Source organism: Triturus cristatus, chromosome 8, assembly GCF_964204655.1.
Source record: "Triturus cristatus chromosome 8, aTriCri1.1, whole genome shotgun sequence".
NCBI lineage: Eukaryota > Metazoa > Chordata > Amphibia > Caudata > Salamandridae > Triturus > Triturus cristatus.
In genome coordinates, this window is record NC_140591.1 from 1683676134 (window position 1) to 1683700988 (window position 24855).

The 24855-nt window shown below is 42.3% G+C and overlaps 1 protein-coding gene across 2 annotated transcripts in view; it reads right to left on the reverse strand.

The window, feature by feature from the left end:
- Positions 1 to 740: 740 nt before the first annotated feature.
- The window catches only part of LOC146808600 (tyrosinase-like), a 33131-nt gene continuing 9016 nt past the window's right edge, over positions 741 to 24855 (reverse strand). Inside the window, exons 2-5 of one of the 2 annotated variants that reach the window (XM_085623620.1) lie at positions 23489 to 24317; positions 9320 to 9533; positions 7786 to 7927; positions 741 to 2080 (exon numbers count right to left, since the gene is read on the reverse strand). In XM_085623620.1, the coding sequence (XP_085479746.1) occupies positions 1870 to 2080; positions 7786 to 7927; positions 9320 to 9533; positions 23489 to 24283 (1362 nt within the window). In that variant the 5' untranslated portion in view covers positions 24284 to 24317 and the 3' untranslated portion in view covers positions 741 to 1869. The remainder of the gene's footprint in view (positions 2081 to 7785; positions 7928 to 9319; positions 9534 to 23488; positions 24318 to 24855) is intronic. The other variant, XM_085623619.1, reaches the window with a different exon arrangement.

Consider the following 24855-nt stretch of genomic DNA (forward strand, 5'->3'; position numbering starts at 1 on the left):
TTTTGGGAAGTTTGTACTACATGCAGTGGAGGCAATGGAAAGGAAGGCATATTGATAAGTGAAATAAACCTACACAGTGCATTCTCTGTTTATGAGTGATCTCTCACAGCTGATGGATATTAAATATTTTCACAGTGCTTTACCTCTTTGTCTTAATGTAGACTCGTGACAATTGGACAACATGCCGAAACATGTCAATATACCTCTTAGTTATGATTGGGTAAGTTAGCATCTTGATGGTGATTATCACAGTCAGTGGTTAGAAGATGACATGGGAAGTCTGAGACTGTGTGATATTGGAACTGAAAATAGAGTAGTGTGATACATGTGTTTATACATGTTTACAATAAATTAATAAAATGGAAACTAAGAGCAACTTTTAGCTATTAACAGTTCCTATTTTAACTGTAAACACAGAATAGCCTGGAGAGACATGTAAGTGCCATTGGCAACTGGTATTTTTAACATGGAATAATTTTAAGGAGGTGTTCTCAAGGTTGATTATGTAGCTGCCTCCTTTTACCTCCATACATCTGCTCAAATTTTGTGGTGACACAAGGCAGTCTGTCCTTTCCTCTCCCTCAATGACCTATCCAGTGGAAATCAGTGGGGTGGCATTGGGTGCTACATGTGTCACACAGTCATAGAATAAACACTTAGGAAATGCAGTATGGTATGTGATGGAGCCTGGAGAGGAGGAAGACCAAATCAAAATAAAAAGGTGGAAAGCCACTCATATTAGAAAAAGACATTTATTGATTAAACAACTTATTGCAGCAAGAAAGTTCATTACATATCAACAGTAACAACAATCAAAATAATACAACTAATACAATAACTTTACAAATGTTAGTTGACTGAAAAGACAAAAAGTGCAGGTTGAGTGAATACGTTTTGAAATCATGTTATATGATTTTACACAAGAAGCATGAGCCTTCAAGAGCATGTGCAAAGGGAGGTGCTGAGCAGTGCCTTGTAAGGCTAAGTAAACCAGGATGATTTATGAGACAAATGTAAAATGCGTTGTCAATATTTGTTGTTGCACATATTAAAAGAGGACCCTCTGACACTGATCTTGAAAGGTGGTGATGGGGTGAATTGGCAACTGCTGGACCAATGAATCACATACTCTGATGCACCACAGCACCCGCTGAAGATGGACAACTGTATGGCGACACCCGGAGAACCTCTGTTCCAAGGAGTTCTTGAAATCGTGTGAGCCTCTGATTGTAAGTTTCAATGGCAAGAATAAGTGCCAAACCCTGCATCATCCTGAGTGCTATTGTAGGTTCGAAATAAGTCCTCTCAGGAGAGAGTGGAGGTAATGAAAGAGATGCTCATTTTCCAACTGATGAGAGAAGAATGTCCATGAAATATAATGGGTGGGTTGTCAAAGTAATGAATAGCGGTATGGGACTCATTTACATTGTGAGTAGAAGCGGGATTCTGTGGTAAGAACAGGTAATGAGGTAGATCTTTGTATCACACTCCTAGCAGAGAATCAGCAGACAAAAACTCCCTTCAAGTGCAGATACAAAGAGGGTAGGAGGTCTGAGGTCATGATACAAGGCATGTGAGGGATTTGCAAGAGAGGGGTCTCCTGTGCTACTTTTGGCAGGACTGTTGGAGGTGGAATGAAGGGTCCAATGGTAGGAGCAAAGAAGTGGATTGGAAAATAGTGGAAAAGTCACTGGTATTCCTCAAGTTGTAGGTGTTGTCCTCACCCTGTAACCCTCTGGATTCAATATCATTTTACAGTCAAACCAACCACTGTTTATTGTTAGAGTTGTCCTATGTCACTCTTACACTGTTAAACAACCACTACCTCCTCCAGGGATGCGCGCCTGGATCTTCTTGTTTTACACTGCCCTATTCTTTCACATTTTTGTTTGAAGATTTACTAGACGGATCATAATTAGAATATTTGTATCCAAAGATTGCTGCTTGTCTCACATAGTCCTTGATCATAACTGGAGGTATGGAGGGCACTATGAAATCATTTTGGTCATGCCCATATATTTTGCTCTTCGGGTACATTTCCCTGGTAGCGTTGTATTTCATGCACCAGCGTTCGTATATTCTGCAGAAAGAGAAGATGCAGTTGTTAATAGGGCAAGATACATGCAATCATTAGAAGAGATAACATTGAGATGAAGGAGGGAATTCCTTGTTAATTAATGACTCTGACTGGGGACAATCCATCTCTTACAACATGTGACATGCAGGTGAGGGAGAATAGCATTTGGTAGAGATGGATGTGATAATAGTCCAGATTCAGCTGCTAGGATACCTGAGAGGAGTACACAGAGTAAAATGCTGTGGAGATGATTTGGAAATGAGGCTAGCTCTGGCTGGTAGGATGTACCAAATATCAGAGAAAGTAAATGTGTCGCTGAGACAGGGGACATCTGGCTAGCCCCAGTTGTACACATTGAGGGGCACAATTATCAAGGTTTTCCATCACCCTTGCGCCATGCCAGGGGCGACACAAAGCCTAAATGAGATTTATTAAGCCCCAAAAGGCTTCCTTGCGTGGGCCTGAGTGGCTTTATAAATCTAGAGTAAATCAAAGGAGCACAAATCGTGGTGCATAGCCAGAATATCGAGTTTTAAAAGTTAATATATACACAAATATCGAGTTGGAAATATCGTGAAGCACAAATATCGACAGCAAGAATATCGTGGTCAAGAATATCGACTTGGAGGTAAGAAAAATCATTTTTGAAAATATTCAAGTCATTAATATCGTTTGGGAAAATGTAGTTGTCTAAAATATTGATGTTTTAATTAGTGTTATTTATTTTAGTATGTTTTTTAAAAATATGTTAACTCTTTTTTTGTATAAGTATTGCTTTTGGTTTTTGATATGTGAGTTTAATTTTTAGTCGTTATTAATTTTGTTAATTACATTTTGCGTTTTTGAGTTGTGTAGTGGTTTTTGGGTTTATAGGGGAATAGGGTGGGAAGTAATTTAATTATAATAAATTCATTATAATTTTATTATTTATTAGTATTTATTACATTTCTATTTTATAGTGTTAAATTGTGGGAATTAATTTATTAATAATTAATCAATTATTTGGTAGTTAATTATTAATAAATTCCTTGGTCATTATGTTAATTGTGTCATTTTTTAGGAGTGCGTGGTGGGTTTATAGGGGAATAAGGTGGGAAGTAATTTATTTATAATAAATGTATAAATATATATTTTTTTATTTAATTTCCATTTTATAGTGTTAATTGTGGGAAATAATGTATTATTTATTATTGATTAATTTGTTGCTAATGATTAATAATTAATTAATTGGTAATTATGTTAATTTTGTCATTTTTTAACGAGTGGGTTGTGGGTTTATAGGGGATAGGGTGGGAAGTAATTTAAATATTATTTTTTGTTTATTAGTAGTTATTAAATTTAGATTTCATAGTGTTAATTGTGGGAATTAGTTTACTATTATTATTTCTTGATACTTATTAATTATTAATAATGATTTAATTGGTAATTAATTATGTTAATTGTGTTATGATTTTAGGAGCGGGTGGTGGGGTTTATAGGGGAGTAGGGTGGGAAGTAATTTATAATTAATTATTAGGTAATTAATGCTAATTAATTAATGCAAATTTAAATATGGCAATTGTGTAATTCATTTTTGATGTGAGTTGTGGGGTTCATAGTGGTAAAGGATGGGAAATAATCTCTTTTAAATTAATTATTAAGTTGTTGTTAACTGATATTAATTTATTAATGTTAAATTAGTTATGGAAATTGTGTAATGATTTTTAGGTGTGGGTTGTGGTGTTATTTGGGGTTGAGGTCAGAAAGTTATTTATGTTTGATTAGTTGATCATTTATATGAATTTATCAATTCATATATATTTATGGTAATTGTTTATTTTTATTTTGTGGGTGGGTTTTGGTTTTATAGAGGTAAAGTTTGTGGAGTAAATACATTTTTCTCAGTTTTTTAATTATATTTCTTTAATTGATATTTAATTATATTAGTTATAGAGCTACATTTTGTTTACAATGTAGATGTCTGTTGTGAATTGTGTGGTGTTATAGGTTACGAAATAAAAAAGATTACAATTAAGTAATAATTAATGTTATTGATTATAAAAAAATTCGATAAAAATTAGTTATATGTAAATAATTTTTACTTTAAAAAACAAATTCTTTCTAGGTATTTGTTAGATCTGTTTAACATTATAATATGTTTTTATCTTTTGTAGATCTTTTATATTTTTATATATATTTTTTTAAATCGTTTGTGTTGTAGTCGATATTTTGTTTGTTTTTTGTTTTTAATTCTGAACTGACTCCAATAGGAATATTATGTTTTTTCCCTCTGCTATCCAACACTTTCCCTACTGTTGCACTTACTGGATTGGGGATAGTAATTTTTACGCCTCTGCTATCTAACACTTTTCCTACTTGCACTCACTGTAGTGGAAATAGTAATTTGTATCCCTCCCACTATCCAACACTTTCCCTACTCTTTCACTCACTGGAGTGGGAATAGTAATATTTACCCCTCTGCTATCCAACACTTTCTCTACTGTTACACTCACTAGAGTGGGAATAGTAAGTTTTACCTCTCTTCTATCCAACACTTTCCCTACTGTTGCACTCACTGGAATGGGAATATTAATTTTAACCCCTCAGCTATCCAACATTTTCCCTACTGTTGCACTCACTGGAGTGGGAGTATTAAGTTTTACCCCTCCGCTATCTAACACTTTCACTACTGTTGCACTCACTGGAGTGGGAATAGTAATATTTACCCCTCCTCTATCCAACATTTTCCCTACTGTTGCACTCACTGGAGTGGGAATAGTAATTTTTACCCACCTGCTATCCAACACTTTCCCTAATGTTGCACTCACTGGTGTGGGAATAGTATTTTTACCCCTTCGCTATTCAACTTTTTCCCTACTGTTGCACTCAATGGAGTGCAAAATTTAAATGTAAAGACTATTAAATATTTGGATGTTTTAATTTATAATATAATTTGTTTTTCAATTAGATTTTATGTCATAGGTGTATGTGTAAATATATATTTATTTGTAAATTGTTATATATTTATAAAATGTAAAAATAAATAAAACTTACGTTTTTTATTTGTTTTAACGTATATATATATATATATATATATATATATATATATATATATATATATATATATATATATATATAGTCTTAAAATGTATATTACATCCAAATATTTTTAAAGTTAATTTTATTATTCAATATATTTAACATATATTTTTTACATCGCTATTGTTTACATCAATTTTTTTAACGATATTTTTATACTTACCATTATAAATATAGGACGTCGATACTTTTGACATCGATGTTTATGACTCAATATTTGTGTATAGGGATATTTTTGGCGTCAATATTCTATCAGTGAATCAGAAATCGTTGCCTTGCGTTACTCTGTGGGAGGGAGGTGTGCCATGGATGAAGCATGGGTGTGCCCACGCATCCACCCATGGATTCTGACACAATCCCAGATTTACCATCAATAGTAGGCTGGGAAATGTGTCAGAATTGTACACCTCTCCACCAGAGACAAATGGAGAAGAAATATCTTTATTTATCGTTGTTTTTTCCTCTAAGTGTGCTGCATTTTGCAGCACACTTAGAAAGAGGAAAATGCCTCTGAGGGTTGAAACAATCCTGCCTTTAATGCAGGCACCACTGAAATTACGTAAGGGTGCCTGCATTGGTGCTAGGAAGGCAAAAGTGCCAAGAAAGGAATGGAGTGCGCCGTACAATGGTAAATACAGCCCATTCCTGCACTTTCTCTCTTACGCAGCGCAGCAAGGCACCTTGCTGCGAAAAAGGGAAAGGGCAGGAAAGTGCTCTATTTACCATTATATGGCACGCTTCTGTCCTTTCCTAGAGATCACGCACTTTCCACTGCTTAGCTCCAATGCAGGTACCCTTGCGTCATGGTGCAAGGGTGCCTTCGTTGTAGGCAGGATTGTTTTTGTGCAGGAAGGTACACCTTCCTCCACAAAAACAATCCTGAGAGGCAAATTCCTCTTTCTACAGATGCCGTAGAATGAAGCACATATAGAAAGATGATAAAACGAGGAGAACAAAAGATATTTCTGCTCGTTATGCCTCACCTGGGGATGTAGATCATTAGACACATTCCCAGGTCCACCACTAATGGTAAATCTGGGAATGCGTCACACTCCATGGGTGGATGTGTGGATACACCCACGCTCCACCCATGGAATGGCTCTCTGACACAGAGTAACAAAAGACAGTGATTTGTGTTGCCTTCCGTTAGTCCAGATTTAGTACGCCACCCAGGGCCTTGCGTGGCTTGATAAATCTCACTTAGGTTATGCGTAGCCCTTGCACACTCATGCTAGGCGCTAGGGCTAAGCAACTCTACTATAAATCTGGCCCATTACATGGGGAATGTGGTGGAGAATGACTGGATACATCGGTAGCTCTGGCTATTATAATATAGCCTTATAGCCCACCGTCACAGGCTAAAACGGCCATAAAAGGTCTTCTCCAGCGAAACTCCTGAGCCTCCAAAACCTTTGTTTTACAACTGCTGCTGTGATGGTTAAACAGATAACAGCGTTGTGAAGGGCCGCCACTGTTAGCTGTCTAACCTTTACAACAATAGCTGTGAAATGAAGCTGAAGTCAGCCCCTGGCACCACATAGGCTTAAATAATCTGACATTGTCATTCAGCCAATCCAGGGAGACCCAGGAGCTGAGCTGAATTTCCCCCTCCCTCCTTGCAAGGCTCCAATCATACTGTGAGCCACGGAAGAAGGGAGAGGGGGAAGGCTCCTGTTTGTCCTGCTGCACTTGCTCTGCGTTTTGCTTTTCCCTGCCGAAAACATATCTTTTGGAAGGCAGAGGCTGTGTATAAGGACATTTACTGTTGAGAGCAGCAGGCCTATACCACTTCTTATAGGCTGATGCTGCACCATTGCCTAGATTGGAGCACTCAAAATTCCAATGTTCTAATATATAACATGCACTTTGAGTTAAATGCGGCAGCAGTCAATGGGACCTTTTGCCATGCCTAGCTGACAGAATGTGCAACAGACATAATGGGGTGCCAGTGAATTAGAGATGCTCAGGCCAGCTGTCAGAATGCATACCATGCATCTTGAGAGTGATAGATTCGACTTCTCGCAATCTATATTTATTTGGATACATGACATAAACCTGGAGGGTGAAAGTGGAGGTAAGGGACTGGATTTGTTGCAGGGACTATCTCTTAGAATATATACCATACCTTTTGAGAGGGTATGAGCTTGCAGTTGAGAGGCCATGATGGCTGTTTATTTTTGGAAGCGATTACTGAGTCGACACTGAACACTGGTAACTCGCTGTATGTACCTGGGTCTCCAAGAATACCCAATTAGAAGACTCAAGGGGGCTTGCCAGCTTGATTTTAACTCCCCTTATGCATTTCTTGGTGTTGGCCTTTGGGCACAATAAAGCTCCCATTACTGGACATTTGCACGGTCCACAGTCCCCACTAATATGTCACTTATCATTTTCTGAAATCTAAGGATGTACCCTAAAGGTCTGTGTGTACACTATGGACAGACGCACAATATCTCTATAAAGGTTCTTGCTTTAGAAGCTAGAGAAGGGGTGGTTGAGCTGTGTCCATGTGGTCCCTACACTTTGATGACTGTCTCTCTCTCCTAATTGTCTCAAGTTTTTTATGCAGTAGCTGTAACATTATTTTTTTTTTTAGATCACACATTTTTCAACCAGAGCTTGTGCCTTACTTATCAATGAACGCATGGTGCAAAAGGAAGATGGGGTCGTTGCTGGAGAGGGGTACCAGGCTCATTGTTCCTCCCATGTACATGTGGAACAAGTTGTGCAAGCTCCGCCTTGTTATCTCGCCGGTGGATGGATCAACGAAGCCTGTCAATGGAAAATGTGATGGACTATTTAGTGTGAGATATTGAGGATCATATTAGAACACACTGACTCATGAGGAGAAAGAAATAAAACACTAACATTTTAAACTACTTTGCTGGTCTGGAGAGGATCAACAATAGCATTCCCCTTGATTAAGACATATTAATTTAATCCTAAATCTTGCAATAAAGACTCTGCTTGATAGAAGTTGGTTTTCTTTGATTTGAAGTATGTCCACCATGTATAAAGGCTGCCGGTGAAGAATCCTGTCTCTGAACACAGTTATTCAATGCAAGGTTTGATGAGTGCATGGTATTGTCCCTGGGGAGTGGCTGGTAGATTGGGGCCAATGGTGTGGGTCATCAGTCGAGATCTTTGTCAGTCCTTGCAATTGATTGTTCACTTGTGCTTCAAATTATTGCACAAGTTGGAGTATAAAATGGTGTATTTTGAAACAGAAGGTCCGAAATAATCCCTGTTTCTAACATGGGTGGTTATTAAGTTGAAGGTTATAAAAAGTAGATCTTGTTTATCGTTTCTGCTTTCTTCATCCCAACTCGTTACCAAATCAGGGAGTGTCCCCTCAGCTTCCCTTCTAATGCTCCAGTAGTAGCCTTTAGGTAAAGCAGTGAAGCATGGCTTCAACCTCTGCAGTCAATCATGCTTCAGAGTGTTCACTGGTGCAGCGAGAATTATGACACACTTATTACAGCACTGGAAATAGGCGAGGGTGATACTCACGGAATTTGACTCTGCAGAATTCCGCGAACTTACATATAACCTCCGTGAGGTTCTGCGGAGTTCCGCCAATGGCCAGGAATAGGCACGTTGTGCTGCCAAAGCTGTGATTTAGTCTTGGGAACGCATTCCATGCTGAAAAATCAGCACGAAGGGCACTAGTGGCCCACCTGAGAGCGCAGCTACTCAAGATGATTTTGGTGTTGCTCGATCAGATTCTCTACTCGAGCAGCGGCCTTCTGACTATGAACCACAAATGGTTGCGATCTTCTGCATTAGAAAAAACTCACTGGACCAGAAATTGTGCTAGAAGTCATGACATCTCACCGTGCATGAGGAAAAAAATTGTCGAGAACTCAGCATTACAAGAGCAGCGCAGAGTCGCCAATTTTACTGGCGGAACAGAAAATTCCTCCACTCCTAACTGGGAACTGTCTCCTCAGGCACAGGTTCCAGGGTCAGTTGCTGACTGACACCCTGAGATCTGATGCACTTTACATCCGTTCACAATATTCACTCCATACAAGTCAGTAAAGACTCAAACATGAGGCTTCATGTTACCTCCTCCATCCGTTCCTTCTTTGATCAGATACGTGAAAGAAGAAGAGAGACTTCACACACAACCAAGATATTTGTGAAAGACCGTATTGCACCTACCTTCCAGTGAGTTGCGGAAGCTGTGCTTGGAAGTAATATTGTACGGAGGCGTGTCATAGTCCTTCCACTGCAACACGTCCTGCACTTGTTGAGCGGAGGGCAGCTGGCTGTTGTTGGGGTCTGCACCAGGGTTCCTGAAAATAGGCTCAAATCTGCACTTATCTTCTGCAACTGTGCAATACTTATCAGTGTAGCCAAACCCGCTGCATATACTCTGGAAATGTTATGGAAGGAAGTGAAGTTAGAAGCTGGAAAGTCAGAAGAAGAGAGAGCTGTATTTTGTGAGGCAGTACATGTTAGAATAGTTTTTTGCTCTACTTTATACATCATAGACACCTCCTCCACCTAAACACTGATCACTGTAGGCCTCTTGGTGATCTTATAGAAAGCAGGGCCACAAAGTCTATAATTTCCTGGTCAATGGTCCTTGTTGGCCAATTAAAATCATTGAGCAAGGGCATGTGTTTGCATGACCTTTGAATGAACTTTGGTTGTGGTGTCAGTAGTGCCCTGAAAAGAGCCTCAGGACTCAGAGACAGGAGATCCATCATCCATCATAGCAGAGGTCTGTTGCTACTCTTTGGCCCCTATTGCAGCTACTGGCTCATTCCATTTCCAATGCAAACTCCGTTGTGTCCTCCAAAGAAGAAGTCAGAGTTGGTGATGCTATTACCCCAGGCTCAACTTTTGCACCCTGAACTGACCTTGTAAAATTAGGTGAGAATGAAGTTTGCAAATATCCTGAGTCTGTGGTAGCCTGGCAGAGCATTTAAGGACAAGCTCGCCATATCTGGTTGGAACATTTAGACAAAATATCGATTTACCAGTACAATACAAATAGAAAAGTTGTTAATTTGTATGAAACAAAAACAATTTTATGACACATAAAAAATTAAATATATACAGTAAAATTATCAACCAAACAAGATACATCACACCCATCAAACAAAGCAGCAAAATACCACAAATGTAATACAGTGACAACACTGGGTACCTGTGTGATATTCAGCTCATGAAGTTCTTAATTACTAATCTAGCCCACATGCTCTTCTGTTCATAAATTAAATAAAAATATGGGGCACTGCAATCCGTGAGGCAAGACTGGAGTGTTACCGTAAACTGTCAGTTCTCCTGCCCCAGCAAACTAAGGGGTCTTTGATCCCATTCAAAGATGGGGGGACTTAAGAGCTGGTGACACAGAGTGTCAGCTGGCTGTGCTGCCATAGAGGCTCTGCTGTCGGGTGCCCTGGGTCAGATAGCCAGTTAGACACTGGGCCACCAGTTACCTACAGCAGGGCGGCCATCACTCATATTCACTGCCAGGGTCCCTAATGTCAGGCATGGTGTCCCAGGTAGGGAAAGTTTACAATGCCTTGCTGCTCAGGAACGCACTCTCTTCATGGCAGGTTCATGTTTTTTTGTTTGGATGAAGCAAACACATCACCTTGTGATAAATACAATACAAAAAAGTATGTGTGTGTGTGTGTATATATATATATATATTCACTGAAAAACATAGGTTTCAGGCCTGATATAGTTATGAATTAGCATTTAAAAAACCTTAGAAATTCACTGAAAAAACAATAGGTATTAGGGGTGTTATAGTTAGCTGGACATTTAACTCGAACAAAACCATTGAAATTCCTCCAATATAGTTAGTTGTACTAACTACATCTTGGGCGCCCGCAATCCACTGCTGATGATGTCACATATTACATCATTCATGACATGGTCAGTGACATCACTGATGACATCTCAAATGACATCACTGATCAGCTAACATGCTGCTCCCCATGTGGAAAAGCAATCTGTTTTACTTAATTGAAGCGAGAGTAGGTTTCCCTGCTCTCGCTTCAATGAAGCAAAGCAGTTTGCAATGGCAGGGTGGGAGCCGCGAGGCTCCCGCCCTGCCATTGCAAACAGCAGTGTCCCAGGGGTGGGCACCCCGGGACACTGCAGGAGCCGGCCCTGGAGGGTGGCGGTCCCAAGGGTCAATACAAGGCTCCAGGACGGGGGCCGCATGGCTCCCCTCCAACATGTACAAGTTGCCCCGGGGGTGGCGGTCCCCGGGGCTGGGGGAGCCTGAGAGCCCCCCACATCAAATCATTTTAAGCCCCGGGGGTGGCAGTCCCCGGGGCTGGGGGGGCTGCGAGTCCCCCACCTATGGTGATGAAGCCCTGGGGGGTGGCGGTCCCTGGGCTGCGGGGGGCCGTGAGCCCCCCCACATATACAATCTTGGAGCCCCGGGGGGGCGGTCCCTGGGGCAGTGTGGGGGGGGATTGGGACCCCCCCACACTTTATTTTTTAATCATGCCCCCGGGATTTGGCCCCTTGGGGCAAATTAGAATATTCAGCGTGGGAGCCCGCGCTGAAATTTTTCTTTTTTTTTCGGACGAAATTCGCGCTGGGTGCGTGAATCTAGACGATTTTTCTTTTTTTTACAAATTCTGTTTTTGGCCCTGGGGGTCCTGGTGGGACCCCTGAGCAGTCCTAGGGGGTCAGGGTGTTTCTACCCTGCCCCCTTGTCGCATTTTCGTGTTTGTTTTTTAGGTTTCTTGTGCCTCGGTTCAGCACAAGATGGCTGCCAACACTTCCTGATCTGGAGTGTTGACAGCCAATTAGAATACAGCTCATGCACGGCAGGGTGCGCGCTAGGTGCGGGGAGGGTACGCGGATCCTCCGAGGCCATAGATATATCTATCTTTTTAACTCTAATTTTCTCAGGAACTACTGAACGAATTTACACCATTTAAGCAAAAGGCATGAGTCTGATCTGAGGACTACCTCTTTGCCAAATTTGGTGTAATTCCGTTCAGCAGTTCGGGCTGTAGCTGCGTCAACAGGTCTTATGGGAAAATGCATGGGGAAAATGCGTTTTGGGACCCCCCTTTTTTCTTGGCCCCCGCTTGACAAATCACCGTGAAATTGTCAGGATAGGAGCGGACCGGAGCCGGCCAAAAGTTTGGAAAATGTCACGAAGATTCGTCAATCGGCACCAACGTTATTCCAAATAGAATGTTGCGGATTTCCTATGGAAAATAGGTCCTAACTATATCTACCTACTGGCGACCGTCAGTAGGTAATACACACACACACAGACAGTATATATATATATATATATATATATATATACATATATATGTATATATATATTTATATATATATATATATATATATTATTCACTGAAAAAACCATAGGTTTCACACACGTTATAGTTAGGAATTATCATTTACAAAACCTTGCAAATTCACTTAAAAAACCATAGGTTTCACACATGTTATAGTTAGCTGTACATTTCACTCGTAAAAAAACCAATGAAATTCCACGTTATAGTTAGATCAGGTAACTATAACTTGCGCGCCCACAATAAACTGCTGATGACCTCACATAGTACATCACTCATGACATGGTCAGTGACATCACTCATGACATCAATGATGACATCTGAAATTACACATTGTGGATTGCGGTCGCGCAATTTATAGTTACCTGATCTAACTATAACGTGGAATTTCATTGGTTTTTTACGAGTGAAATGTACAGCTAACTATAACATGTGTGAAACCTATGGTTTTTTAAGTGAATTTGCAAGGTTTTGTAAATGATAATTCCTAACTATAACGTGTGTGAAACCTCAGGTCAGGGATGTGCCTTTTGGATATCTGGAGTCAATCTGTTCATTAGTTCCTGAGAAAATTGCAGTTAAAAGTATATATATATATCTATAAGCACGCACCGTGCGCGTACGGTAAGCATACCATACGCGCACGGTGCCGTGCACAAGCGCAATTCTGATTGTTTGTTAGATGCCAGTAAACATTCGAATCGGTCGAAATCAGGAAGTGTCGGCCGCCATTTTGTCTCTCGCAGTCTGAGGCAGTGAAAAAAAAAGGTGGAAAACGTGAAAAGGGGGCAGGATGGACAGTTCCTGACCCCCTAGCCTTTGTCAGGGGGTCACTGAAGGACCCCCAAGGGTAAAAAAAACAATATTTTTTTTTTCGAAAAATAGCGGAGTGCGCGCTCCGTACGCGCACGGCACGCACAACGCGTACGGTGCGCGCACGGAGAAAAACCTGAATTTTTTTTTTTTCATAAATACATAACTTAGCATTTAAAAAAACTTTCAAATTCACTTAAAAAACCATAGGTTTCACACACATTATAGTTAGGAATTAACATTCAAAAAACCTTGCAAATTCACTTAAAAAACCATAGGTTTCACACATGTTATAGTTAGCTGGACATTTCCCTCGTAAAAAACCATTGAAATTCCCCCGTTATAGTTAGCGCAGTTCTATAACATGTGTGAAACCTATGGTTTTTTAAGTGAATATATATATATATATATATATATATATATATATATATATATATATATATATATATATATATATATATATTTATATATGTACATATATATATATTCACTGAAAAAACCATTGGTTTTACAGACGTTATAGTTAGGAATTAGCATTTAAGAAGCCTTAGAAATTCACAGAAAAAAAACATAGGTTTCAGGGACGTTATAGTTAGTTGGACATTTGACTCATATAAAACCTGAGAAATTCGCCCATTATAGTTAGTTGAGCTAACTATAACTCGCGCGCCCGCAATGCACTGGTGACGTCACATATTACATCACTCATGACATGGGCAGTGACATCACTGATGACATCTCAAATGACATCACTGATGACATCATCCACGTGATGATCTGATGCACATACTGATGGCCTAATATAAATTTTGATACACACACTCTAAAATACAGACTACTATTTTTGAAACCATACACACAACAATGCCAGATACTACATATCACAATGCTCCCGCCCTGTAATAGCAAACATAAATGTCCCGCGCTTGCAAACCCCAGGACATTGTATGACCTGTGCCTGGGAGGGGGCGCTCCATGGGACCATTAGGGGTGAGTAGCTCGCTTCCCACTCCCTGTACAGTATAAACACATACTAACACTACTTACTATACTACAGTGGCCAGTATGCTACAGCGCCCACAGCCCATCACTTTACAACAATCAGCTCGTTTGATCCTTGAGTCTTCACACCGGTAGGCATAGTACTTCGCTTCCCACTTCCGGTATAGTATGAACGCATGGTAGAGCTCAGTAGTTCGCTTCCCACTCCCTGTATGGTAAAAACGCCTACTAACACTACTTCCACAAGTATCCTACAAACACCAGAGCACATCACTTTACAGCAATGACCTCCCGGTTTAGGCTCTAGGTTTCATACCCGACGGTAGCACCATCTCATCTCAGCACCATGTCACTCTGAGCAACACCACACTTTCAGACCGGTAGGTGTGACTACATTGCTTCGCACTCCCCCACTGAGGTTATAGTGCTCCTTCCTATCCTCCTGTTTCCTACTCTTTTTGCCCTTTTTCCCCCTTACTCGCTTAGACGGAATGACAAAATGGTGGCCAATACTTCCTAGTTGCATAAGCTCGTGCTCGTGGTTCTCGCGGTTCTGGACGAACTAAAGGGAAAAGCCGATCTTAACCTTCCCCAAGCTCTGGTTCTCCTCGATCTATCCGCTGCGTTTGACACGGTCGACCATTCCATCCTTCTCGACCGTGTCAGATCAGCGGGTATTCGGGGCGCAGCCTTTTCCTGGCTTGCGTCCTTTCTCCGTGAGAGATCCCAGGCGGTTCATCTTTCCGGCTTTTCCACCCCCTCCCGCCCGGTCACTTGTGGGGTTCCCCAGGGCTCTTCTCTTTCTCCCCTTCTTTTCAATCTCTATATTCAACCTCTTATCACATCTCTCCTTCAGCTGGGGGTCTCTGTGTACAACTACGCAGATGACCTTCAACTCATCTTCGATCTGTCTTCTTCTCCTGATTCTCTTCCTAAGTTCTGTTCCACTTTAGTCTTTATTTCTGAGTGGATGAGTGCTAACCACCTGAAACTCAATCCGGACAAGACGGAGCTTGTCCTCACTGGTGGCCCCTCCAACCCCTGGTCCCCCGCTTATTGGCCCCCTTCTTTCGGTCCCCCCCCCATTCCTGTTGCCTCTGTCCGTACTCTTGGCATCAAAGTCAGTCATGACCTTTCAATGCACAACCAGATCAGCTCCGTTGTTTCTTCCTGTTTCTTGTCCCTCCGTCTTATTCGGAAGATCTCACGGTTCTTCTCTACTGACGCTCTTAAAACCATAGTCGTGGCCCTTGTCACCTCTCGCCTCGACTATGGAAATGGCCTATATGTGGGTATTCCTGCCTCTGAATCCCGCAGACTTCAGGCCATCCAAAATCAAGCTGCCCGACTTATTCTTTCCCTCCCTAAATCCTCTCACATCACTCCTGCGCTCAAGTCTCTTCACTGGCTCCCTGTCCGCTTTAGATCCTTTTTCAAATTAGCCTGCCTAGCCTTTCAGGCTCACTCCCGTTCTGCTCCGCTTTTCATCACTTCTCTTATCTCTTCTTATGCCCCTTGTCGCACTCTTCGTTCTTCCTCTATGTCTCTTTTGCACATCCCCCGCTTTCGTAAATCCAGATCGGGCGGCACGCGGTTCTCAGTCCTGGCCCCTCAGTTCTGGAATAGTCTTCCCCTTTCTATTCGTTCTATTCCCATCTATTCTCACTTCCGTAAGGCCCTCAAAACTTTTCTTTTCTCCCAGGCGTTCTCCTCCTAGTCCTTCGAGCTGATCCAGGGAGTTCTGATTCAGGTCCCCAGCGCCAGGAAGCCGCTTGGCCGCAGTGCGCTTTATCAAATACCTTTTTTCATTTCATTTCATTTCATTTCATTTCATTTCAATGCCTCAGCCAATCAGATGGCAGAATTCCCAAATATCGATATCTGTAAATTTCTATATCTCTCAAAAACTAATGAACGGATTTACACCATATAAACAAAAGTGTGCTTTCTAGACCAAGACCCTTCTCCCTGCCAAATTTGGGGTAATTCCGTTCACCCGTTCGACCTGTAGCCTGGTCTAAAGTTTCCTATGGAAATTAACATCGAGAAAACACGTTTTGGGACCCTCCTTTTTTCTCAGCACCCCCCTTGACGAATCACCCCTAAACTTTCCACATAGGACCTGATATGAACAAAGAATTAGTTTGGAAAATTTCATGAAGATTCATCAAACAACGCTAAAGTTCTAAGCAAAACAGAAAATGCTCTTCCTATGAAATCTTGGTCCTAACTATAACTACCTACTGACGACCGCCAGTAGGTAATATATATATATATATATATATATATATATATATATATATTCCTCCAAATTGCTCCTGCAGCTTTTGAAGAAGCACTCGACAAGCAGGTAAGTGAAACCACTTTATTGCAGAAGATGGAAATGTCTTTTCATCCGTTTATTTTCGTCTTTCTGCCAACGCGTTTCGGAGCTGTGCACTCCTTCTTCTTGGGCTGATTGGTGAGAGGCGGAATTAGCAGTCTTAGATGGCTTCCCGTGATTGGTTGCACTTAGTAGTGAGCAAGTCCAATTAAAACTATAGTAGCTGCAAAGTATGCTGGGGCTTGTAGTTTGCCATCTATCATGCTTTCAACCCCACGTGGGTCCCGCAGTCCACCAATGCATTAAAAAAGTTTCAGGGGTTAAGTACGAGTCCTCTGAATTTTCAAGCGCTTCAGTGCGCCCCGGGTGAAAAGGCGCATCCATTAGTGTAATGCCCCTGCTGTGCCGGTTAAAGCAGGACACTGCCTGCTTTCACGGCCCCTGTTTCATCGGCTCCTGCCCTCCATAGGTGGTGCTCCTTCCACGACCAGCTGGACATTTCCCTCGTAAAAAACCAATGAAATTCCCCCGTTATAGTTAGTGCAGGCAACTATAACTCACGCGACCGCAATCCTCTGCTGATGACGTCAGATATTACATCACTGTATTTAGACACCTATTTACCCATGTCTTCTTCCATTAATCTTTAGCTATACATATATTACAAATATTTTTTTTCAGAAAGACACATATGTAATCAGTGATGTAATATCTGACGTCATCAGCAAAGGATTGCGGTCGCGTGAGTTATAGTTGCCTGCACTAACTATAACGGGGGAATTTGATTGGTTTTTTACGAGGGAAATGTCCAGCTAACTATAACATGTGTGAAACCTATGGTTTTTTAAGTGAATTTGCAAGGTTTTTTAAATGCTAATTCCTAACTATAACGTCTGTGAAACCTATGGTTTTTTAAGTGAATTTGTACAGTTTTTTAAATGCTAAGTTATGTATTTATTAATATGTTTTTTTTTTTCAGGTTTTTCAGCATGCGCGCACCGTGCGCGCAAGGTGCTCTTCGCGCACCGTGCGTGCGCTGTGGGCACTCGGTGCGCTTCGCGCACCGAGCGCCCACGATGCGTTGTGCGTGCCGTGCGCGCACGGTGCGCGCACCCCGCGCTTTTTCGTCAAAAAAATAAATGTTTTTTTCACCCTTGGGGGTCCTTCAGTGACCCCCTGACAAAGGCTAGGGGGTCAGGAACTGTCCACCCTGCCCCCTTTTCATGTTCTCCACCTTTGTTTTTCACTGCCTCAGACTGCGAGAGACAAAATGGCGGCCGACACTTCCTGATTTCGACCGATTAGAATGTTTACTGACATCTAACAACCAATCAGAATTGTGCTCGCGCACGGTGCGCGCTTATAGATATATATGTACTTTTAACTGAAATTTTCTCAGGAACTACTGAACAGATTGACTCCAGATATTCAAAAGGCACATCCCTGACCTGAGGACTACCTCTCTGCCAAATTTCAAGTAATTCTGTTCAGCAGTTCGGGCTGTACCTTGGACTAAAGGTCCCTATGGAAAAAATGCATGGGGAAAATGCGTTTTGGGACCCCCCTTTTTTCTTGGCCCACGCTTGACTAATCACCCCGAGACTTTCAGGGTAGGAGAGGAGGGGAGCGCCCCACCTATTTTGAAAAATTCACGAGGATTCATCAACCGGCGCCAAAGTTATTCAAAATAGAATTTTCAGATTTCCTATGGAAACACGGTCCTAACTATAACTATCTACTGGCGACCGCCAGTAGATAATATATGTATGTATGTGTATATATATATATATATATATATATATATATATATATATATATATATATATGGCCCATTTCACTTCACCAGGGAGGCCTTTGGAGGCTATCTGGGCATGCAGGTAAAGGGTTTAACATGCCAACCTTTTTGCCCTGAATAGACTGAAATTAACTGCTTTAGGTATGCATACATTTGGCAAAGGAATGTCAAGCACTTGCAGTCAGAGGGACAAAACAACTGAGTGTGCTACGCAAAGTGGCCACACTGCAAAGTATAAAGACATACATTTCCAGCAGAACTTTGTGTGCAAGTTTCAAGTTCTGGCATTCTTAGGTGCACCCACTGCAATGTTTGTGGCCATAAACTATTGTGCAAGACCGTGACATGCTACATTTGTTTACATTTAGATGAGAGACGGGATTGCATTGCTGTAAGGTGATATTAAGTTGCAAGTTGTGACCAACCAAAGTATACAATCGAATAATGTCGATTAATTTTCTGGGCTAAAGTCCCGGTTGGTATTTTTCTTAGATCATTACAAGTCACCACAATAAGGTAGCATAGTGTCTGACCGCAACCACATATCCTCTACTAATGCACAATCACCAGCCCCAGTACTGCAACCCCCTCTTCAAACATTCAACTACCATATACACGTGCCCACCAGCAATGAAATAAAACACACAAACATACACACTCCTGCTCCTATTTATACCCCACAGTACACTCACCTCAAGCAAAAACAAAAAATGACATATCACATCATCAGTTGATGAGCCCTGGAAACACAAACTTGTCCCCAGTATGTGTTTGTGTACTCTGCTCCACCCCACTCCCCGCAACAGGGACCCTCCCTGTTCTCCTAGGCACGGTTCCTCACAGGCTGCACTCACTCAGTGCTTCTCCTGCAGCCTGTTTGGTGTCAGCTAGTCTGGTCCCCCAGGCTGAGTGAGATGGGCGTTGGCTGGGGCATAGGCTCGCACTCCTTCAAAGGGTTGCAGATTGGTGCTTCCTCCACCATTCTTGCTCTCAACTCCTCTGGCACCTTGGCAAGTCTCTGAGATGGCCACAGGCATGTGCATGTGCAGCCAGCAACATAGCAGAGAAGAGGCCATACAGACAGGGAGAAAGGACTAAACTGGGGCTTTGCCTTATAAATCACCAGGGATCATTGTTCACACTGGTGCATCGCGTTTTTAATAAATCAGGCATACTCATGGATTAAAATTTGACTTGCCTAGCCTTTTGTAAGTCACTAATCACTACATCGACACCTATGTTTCCTCAATCTACACAAAGGGCCCTTAAATGGCACTTCACATCATAGTTTTGGAAAAAGATCTCCTATAAAGAGCGCCCTTGAGAGTGTCCATCAGGCAATGCAGTGTGGGCCCAAAAAGGAGCTAGTCCAATGATGAAGGATGACACCGGTAAGGGTGTGTGGGGGCTCCATTTCCAAAAAAGAGCTGCTCCTTTTGTAGTGGCTCCTTTTCTCTGACATACTCCTCTTTGTCCTTTGTCCCTTTTAGGAACATCATACCTTTTTCTTTTGAGAAATATGATGATCAACAGTTTAAGGACACAGAGGAGAGACTAACACAACACACCCAGAAAGAATTAACAAGCACGCTAACTCTGAGAACAGAGAAAGAATAAATAAGTGAATCAGCTAAAAAAGCAGAAAAGATAATAAAAGAAAGGTGTGCAGGATTCACAGGGTCATTGGATCTCCAAGCTCAAAACAATTGAAACAAGAATTACAGCCCTCAATGTAGAAACGGAAATCGGAGGTCGTGGCGACTTAAAAGATTGAGTGCTCGTGTGCAGTGCTCCTGGACAAAGGAAAAAGTAGTCGCTTTTGCAGTTGCTAAAATGAGACAAGTGGAAGGCTACAAGTACTGGTGCAATGCTTCATGGCAGTAGACAACTTACAAAATAGGAGGGACAAATAAGACATATTAATCACTTAGAAATAAGGATTTTTAAAGGACACTGAAATAGACAAATGAAAAGCAATGGGTGGACTTGAAGCCCACAAAGTATATAAAACAGGTCTTGAAAAGACAGCACAAGCGATGTCTATGCTCAACCTGTAAGTATGCCAGGTGGGATCAAGAACACTTGGAGCTACTCTGCATACTGCTCCATCTTCTTTGCCTCTGCAGGTGCAGCAGATGCGACGAAGGCAGAGAGATCCCCACCAGGCAGGAATAGGCAGACCTCTAGTAGGGGCATGGAAGCCAAGGACTCCTCTGACTGGGTTGGTGGGACACCCGCTAAAGTCTAAATGATCCTATCACTTCTAAAACTATGGTCATGAGAAATTGGAAAATTATGTCAAACACAAAACATACATGGTCTTCTGCCACTCCTGCAGAGATGGACTTGTGCCATGAGGAGCAGAGTGGCACTTGGAAAGGATAAGTAGAGAAGACCCACAAAGAACTATCCCTTGACAGAGGGATACAGTTTGCTTATCAGGCAGTTAACACTCATCTAATCTATACTTGCACAAGGATGGTTTTGGGTAGTGCTTCAGCTAGTCCTTGGTGTATGGCAACTACTTGGCACTCTATGCCCGTGTACTGGGATTACATGGACCTGATGGGGGCTTCCATGCAGGCAAGGTCTTCGGTGTACCAGGCCAGCAGAGTTTTGGTAGACCTTCATGTTTAATCCAGGCCTGCAGGAAAGGGCCTGTATGCAACTCCATCTTCAAGGAGCAGTTCAGCAGGTGCAGGGACGTACAAGTCGATATAGATATTTTACATGCAGGGTGAAACTCAGATTGCATTCACAGTCCATGCCAGGTGGACAGCACCATAGTAACAATTGTTACCAGCCCATTCTTAATGTTTAAATTACAGCCATTAAGGTTGGAGCAGACTCTTCCACCCAGAGAGAAGACAGAGTGGAGCAAGCCTTGTCCTGCTTGTGAAATTAACTATGGGGAACCAAAAAGAGAACAATGCACTGTCTCTTCAGTGTCAAACACAATAATTGTATGACAGGCAGCTTCCCAGATAGTAAAGGCCTTTCAAGCTTGCAGAGTGAACTCCCCCCTAAGACTGCCATGTTCCCCTCGCTCTCTTGGCGCAGTAGAGAGCTGACAATAAACTCCTTTCCAGGATTGCTTCTATCAGATGACAGGCCGGCCCTCCACCATATTTCCATTAGTTATAATGGGGTTGCCCTGTGTCCCTCAGATCCTGGGCATATAATATTATGGAGCTACTGTTGGGAGACACAATTCCTTTGGGTGTTAAAGGTGCTTGATTAGTACACCTATATATGGACCAACAAAGGGTCAAAAAGAGTTTTCAAGTCTGGACTGGTGTCAATCAAAATTGGGCATTCTCAAAAGATGTTAGTGAATTAGACACAACACTCCAAAGACTGTGATCCAAGTTGTACACGTATTCTCATGCATTGCTTATTGCACACACAATATACAAAAGTACATAAAAGCGTGACTTAGTGACAAGGTGACACAATGCAGACACATCAGTCTAACAACACCGTATCATAAATGACATAAAAGAAATGTAGGAAAAAAACTAATATGGAAGAATGTAAGTTTTCCAATTGTAAACAGCTCAACTCCATAGAGCTTATATTAATACTGGTACATTCTCTAGGCTTGTTGGCCGTGAATATGGATCATCAATGTATTCGTAGACGTTTTGAACCCTGTGGTTATGCGTTAATTGTTAAGTATAACAGTGGGTCTTCCTTATGAGTACACAAACATGAACAGCCCGGCCAGAAAATGCCCCGTAATTGGTCGTAGGGGAAAGGGAAACTCCTCCAGGCCTGGATGGAGTCCAAACATGGATCAAAACGTATCCACAAGATGCAAGCTTTATATCCCAATATAGAGATGTGTAGGTCTTTTTCTCCTGGTCAAGCTAATAGATGGCTTCACACCTTTGCTTGCTAAAGGGCAAGTGAGAATATACTGGACCGTATTAACAGGGGGACCTATAAAAGTTTATCAAAAAATGAGAGGAAATAAGGAAATCAAATTAGTTCTGGCTGACAGGGCTCTAGGGTATGCTGACAAGTGACACTCTTTCATCTTCTAGCCCATCAGTGCTGTGGGCCATGAAAATTAGAACATTTAGGGGTCGATTACGATGGGGGTGAAACTGCCACTGGCAGGGGGCCAGTGGCACCAATCACTGTTCCGCCCACCATATTATGATGGCGGGCGGTGTGCTGGTGAACGCAAAGTCCACCTGCCACAGGTCCACCACAGGCAATCATTCTGATTGCCTGGTGGACCCGGCCAGCATACGTAAAATGGTGGCGGTGCCTAGCAGGCACTGTCCACCAAATTACAATGCTGCTGAAAGCCTACCTTTCCATGGCGGTTTCAAGGATGGCAGGGATTGGATTTGGGGGCCCTTTGTGGGCCCCCCTTGTGTTGAGAGGACGTTGTTGTTCACTGGGCATTATCCTGCACCAGGTGCAGGACCGCCGCCTTACAGGCGGGCAGTCCCAGTCCCCGCATCGATAGTGTGCAGACTCAAGTCCACCTGCCATTGTAATCACCCCCTTAATTTGTGAATTTTAAATGAGTTGGAATCATTTTTATCCACGTCCCACAGCAATGGTAAGTTTTAAAATGTCTCAACAATGACAGAGAATACAAAGATAGAGTCAGACAGGTGTGCTTACAAGTGCCACTCCTCCATCTTATAGCCCTGAGTGAAGTGGGTCATAAAGATTATGGATATTTGGTTTGTAATTTGTTAAAATATTTTGGAGCCTCTTTTCTGCATGCAATGTAATCCTCTGCCCTCCAGAGTGAAGGGCTGCATAGCAATTTTAGAATACAACAATGGTAAGTGGAGAAGCCATGCAGAGACATAGTTAACTTCCTTTGTGATGCAAGGTAAGTTTCAAGAGATTCCTAGGAGCTCAAATATGATCAGTTGTGTATTGCAGTGGAGGAGCACTGGGCGGCTTCCCCCACACGAACAACAGTGAAGGAAACCATCCCATTGCAGGCGTATATTGTTTTCCCCACTTTGTACCCCCTTCTATTTGACAGGACTTCACTGCTTTCCAGACCAGTGCACACATTCATGGACACACACATACATCATGGCAAGTTTCTAAACAAACAGGCAGAGTTGTGTATTTACCTTCCAGTTGGCGAAGTACGAGGTAGATGTCAGCAACCCCTGGGAATCGCTCTTGCCCATCATGTCATCCGTGCAGATGCTGCATGTCCGTCCGTCCATGCTCCAGTCGTAGTACGGAAGGGCAAAATCATGGTCCTGGGTTAGAATCTGCATTTCCCTCTCGAGAAAGAGGAGGTACCACCGATGCCATGGAAGGAAGTTGGGGCCTTCATGAGCAAGGTTTATGGTTGCATTAAACATATTATTTTCTAGGAATGGTGCAAAGGAATAAAAGTGCATCCAGGCAAAGACATCATACACAGTGGCTTCAACGAAGCGGAAGGTGTTTCTGTCATACCTGTTGCCAGTAATGAGAATCTTATATCTTGCACTTGTTTTCAACTTGGCGAGACTCAGATAACTGAAAAATGTCAATCTCTCTTGACGAGAGAGCTCACGGATGTCCCTCCGGATGACAGTCTTCTTCTCAGTGCACTTGTCTCCATAGCAGCCAAACTTACATTCTCCACAGTCAAAACCACCATAGTTCCCATTGCAGACACAAACACTGTCATAGTACTCATGGGGCCAGTCTAAGCGGTCATCGTTGGTCTGAGTGAAGCTCCTCTTCTCTGAATACGTCTGATGCATGAACCTGCAGCGTCCTCTTCCTGAGTCTACCCCACACATGCTGCCGTCCTTCCACTTAGGGCAGCAGCGCCTTTCCTTCAGGGCCTGGTCAGTAGTGCAGGCAGTGGGGAACTGCCCCATGATCCGACTAAGGAACACAGGGAGCAGCAGAAGAGAGAACAGCATGGTTTCCACAAATCTTTGATGATCTAGGGTCTGCCTGGGAGGGAAAAGAAACTTCATGAATTCCATGTTACCCTGCTTTGGAAGGCATGAGTTCAAACAAGGTATCTGGGCATGACAGAGGACATTAGTGCAACAATAGCATCAGCTTCATAAATAGAACTATTGTGCCAACAGTGGGAACCATTGTCAGAGGAGCCTGGTTCTCTTACTTCTGCCTGCTTTGACCTGAGTCCTTCCTCACATTTGCTTGGTGGCAATATTCACCCATGTCTTTTGATCTGACACCATCTAGTCTTTGTGAATGTATATGGACCTGTGTGCTGACAAGCAGAAACCAGGAGAAGAAAATAGAATAGTGAAGTTTGAGGAGGATAAAATGAGTCAAGAGTCCGTAGAGGGCATCAGAAAGACATCTGAGATGAGAAGACAGCGGTGGGAACCAGAGGAGGAGCAAAGCTCCTCTGCAGGGATCCCAGAAGTGGGAAGGAATTTGATGGAAACTCTAAATCTGACATCTGCTTCCTATAAGTTGTCCAATGCTTACCACTCTTGCTCATATTATTTTATTGATA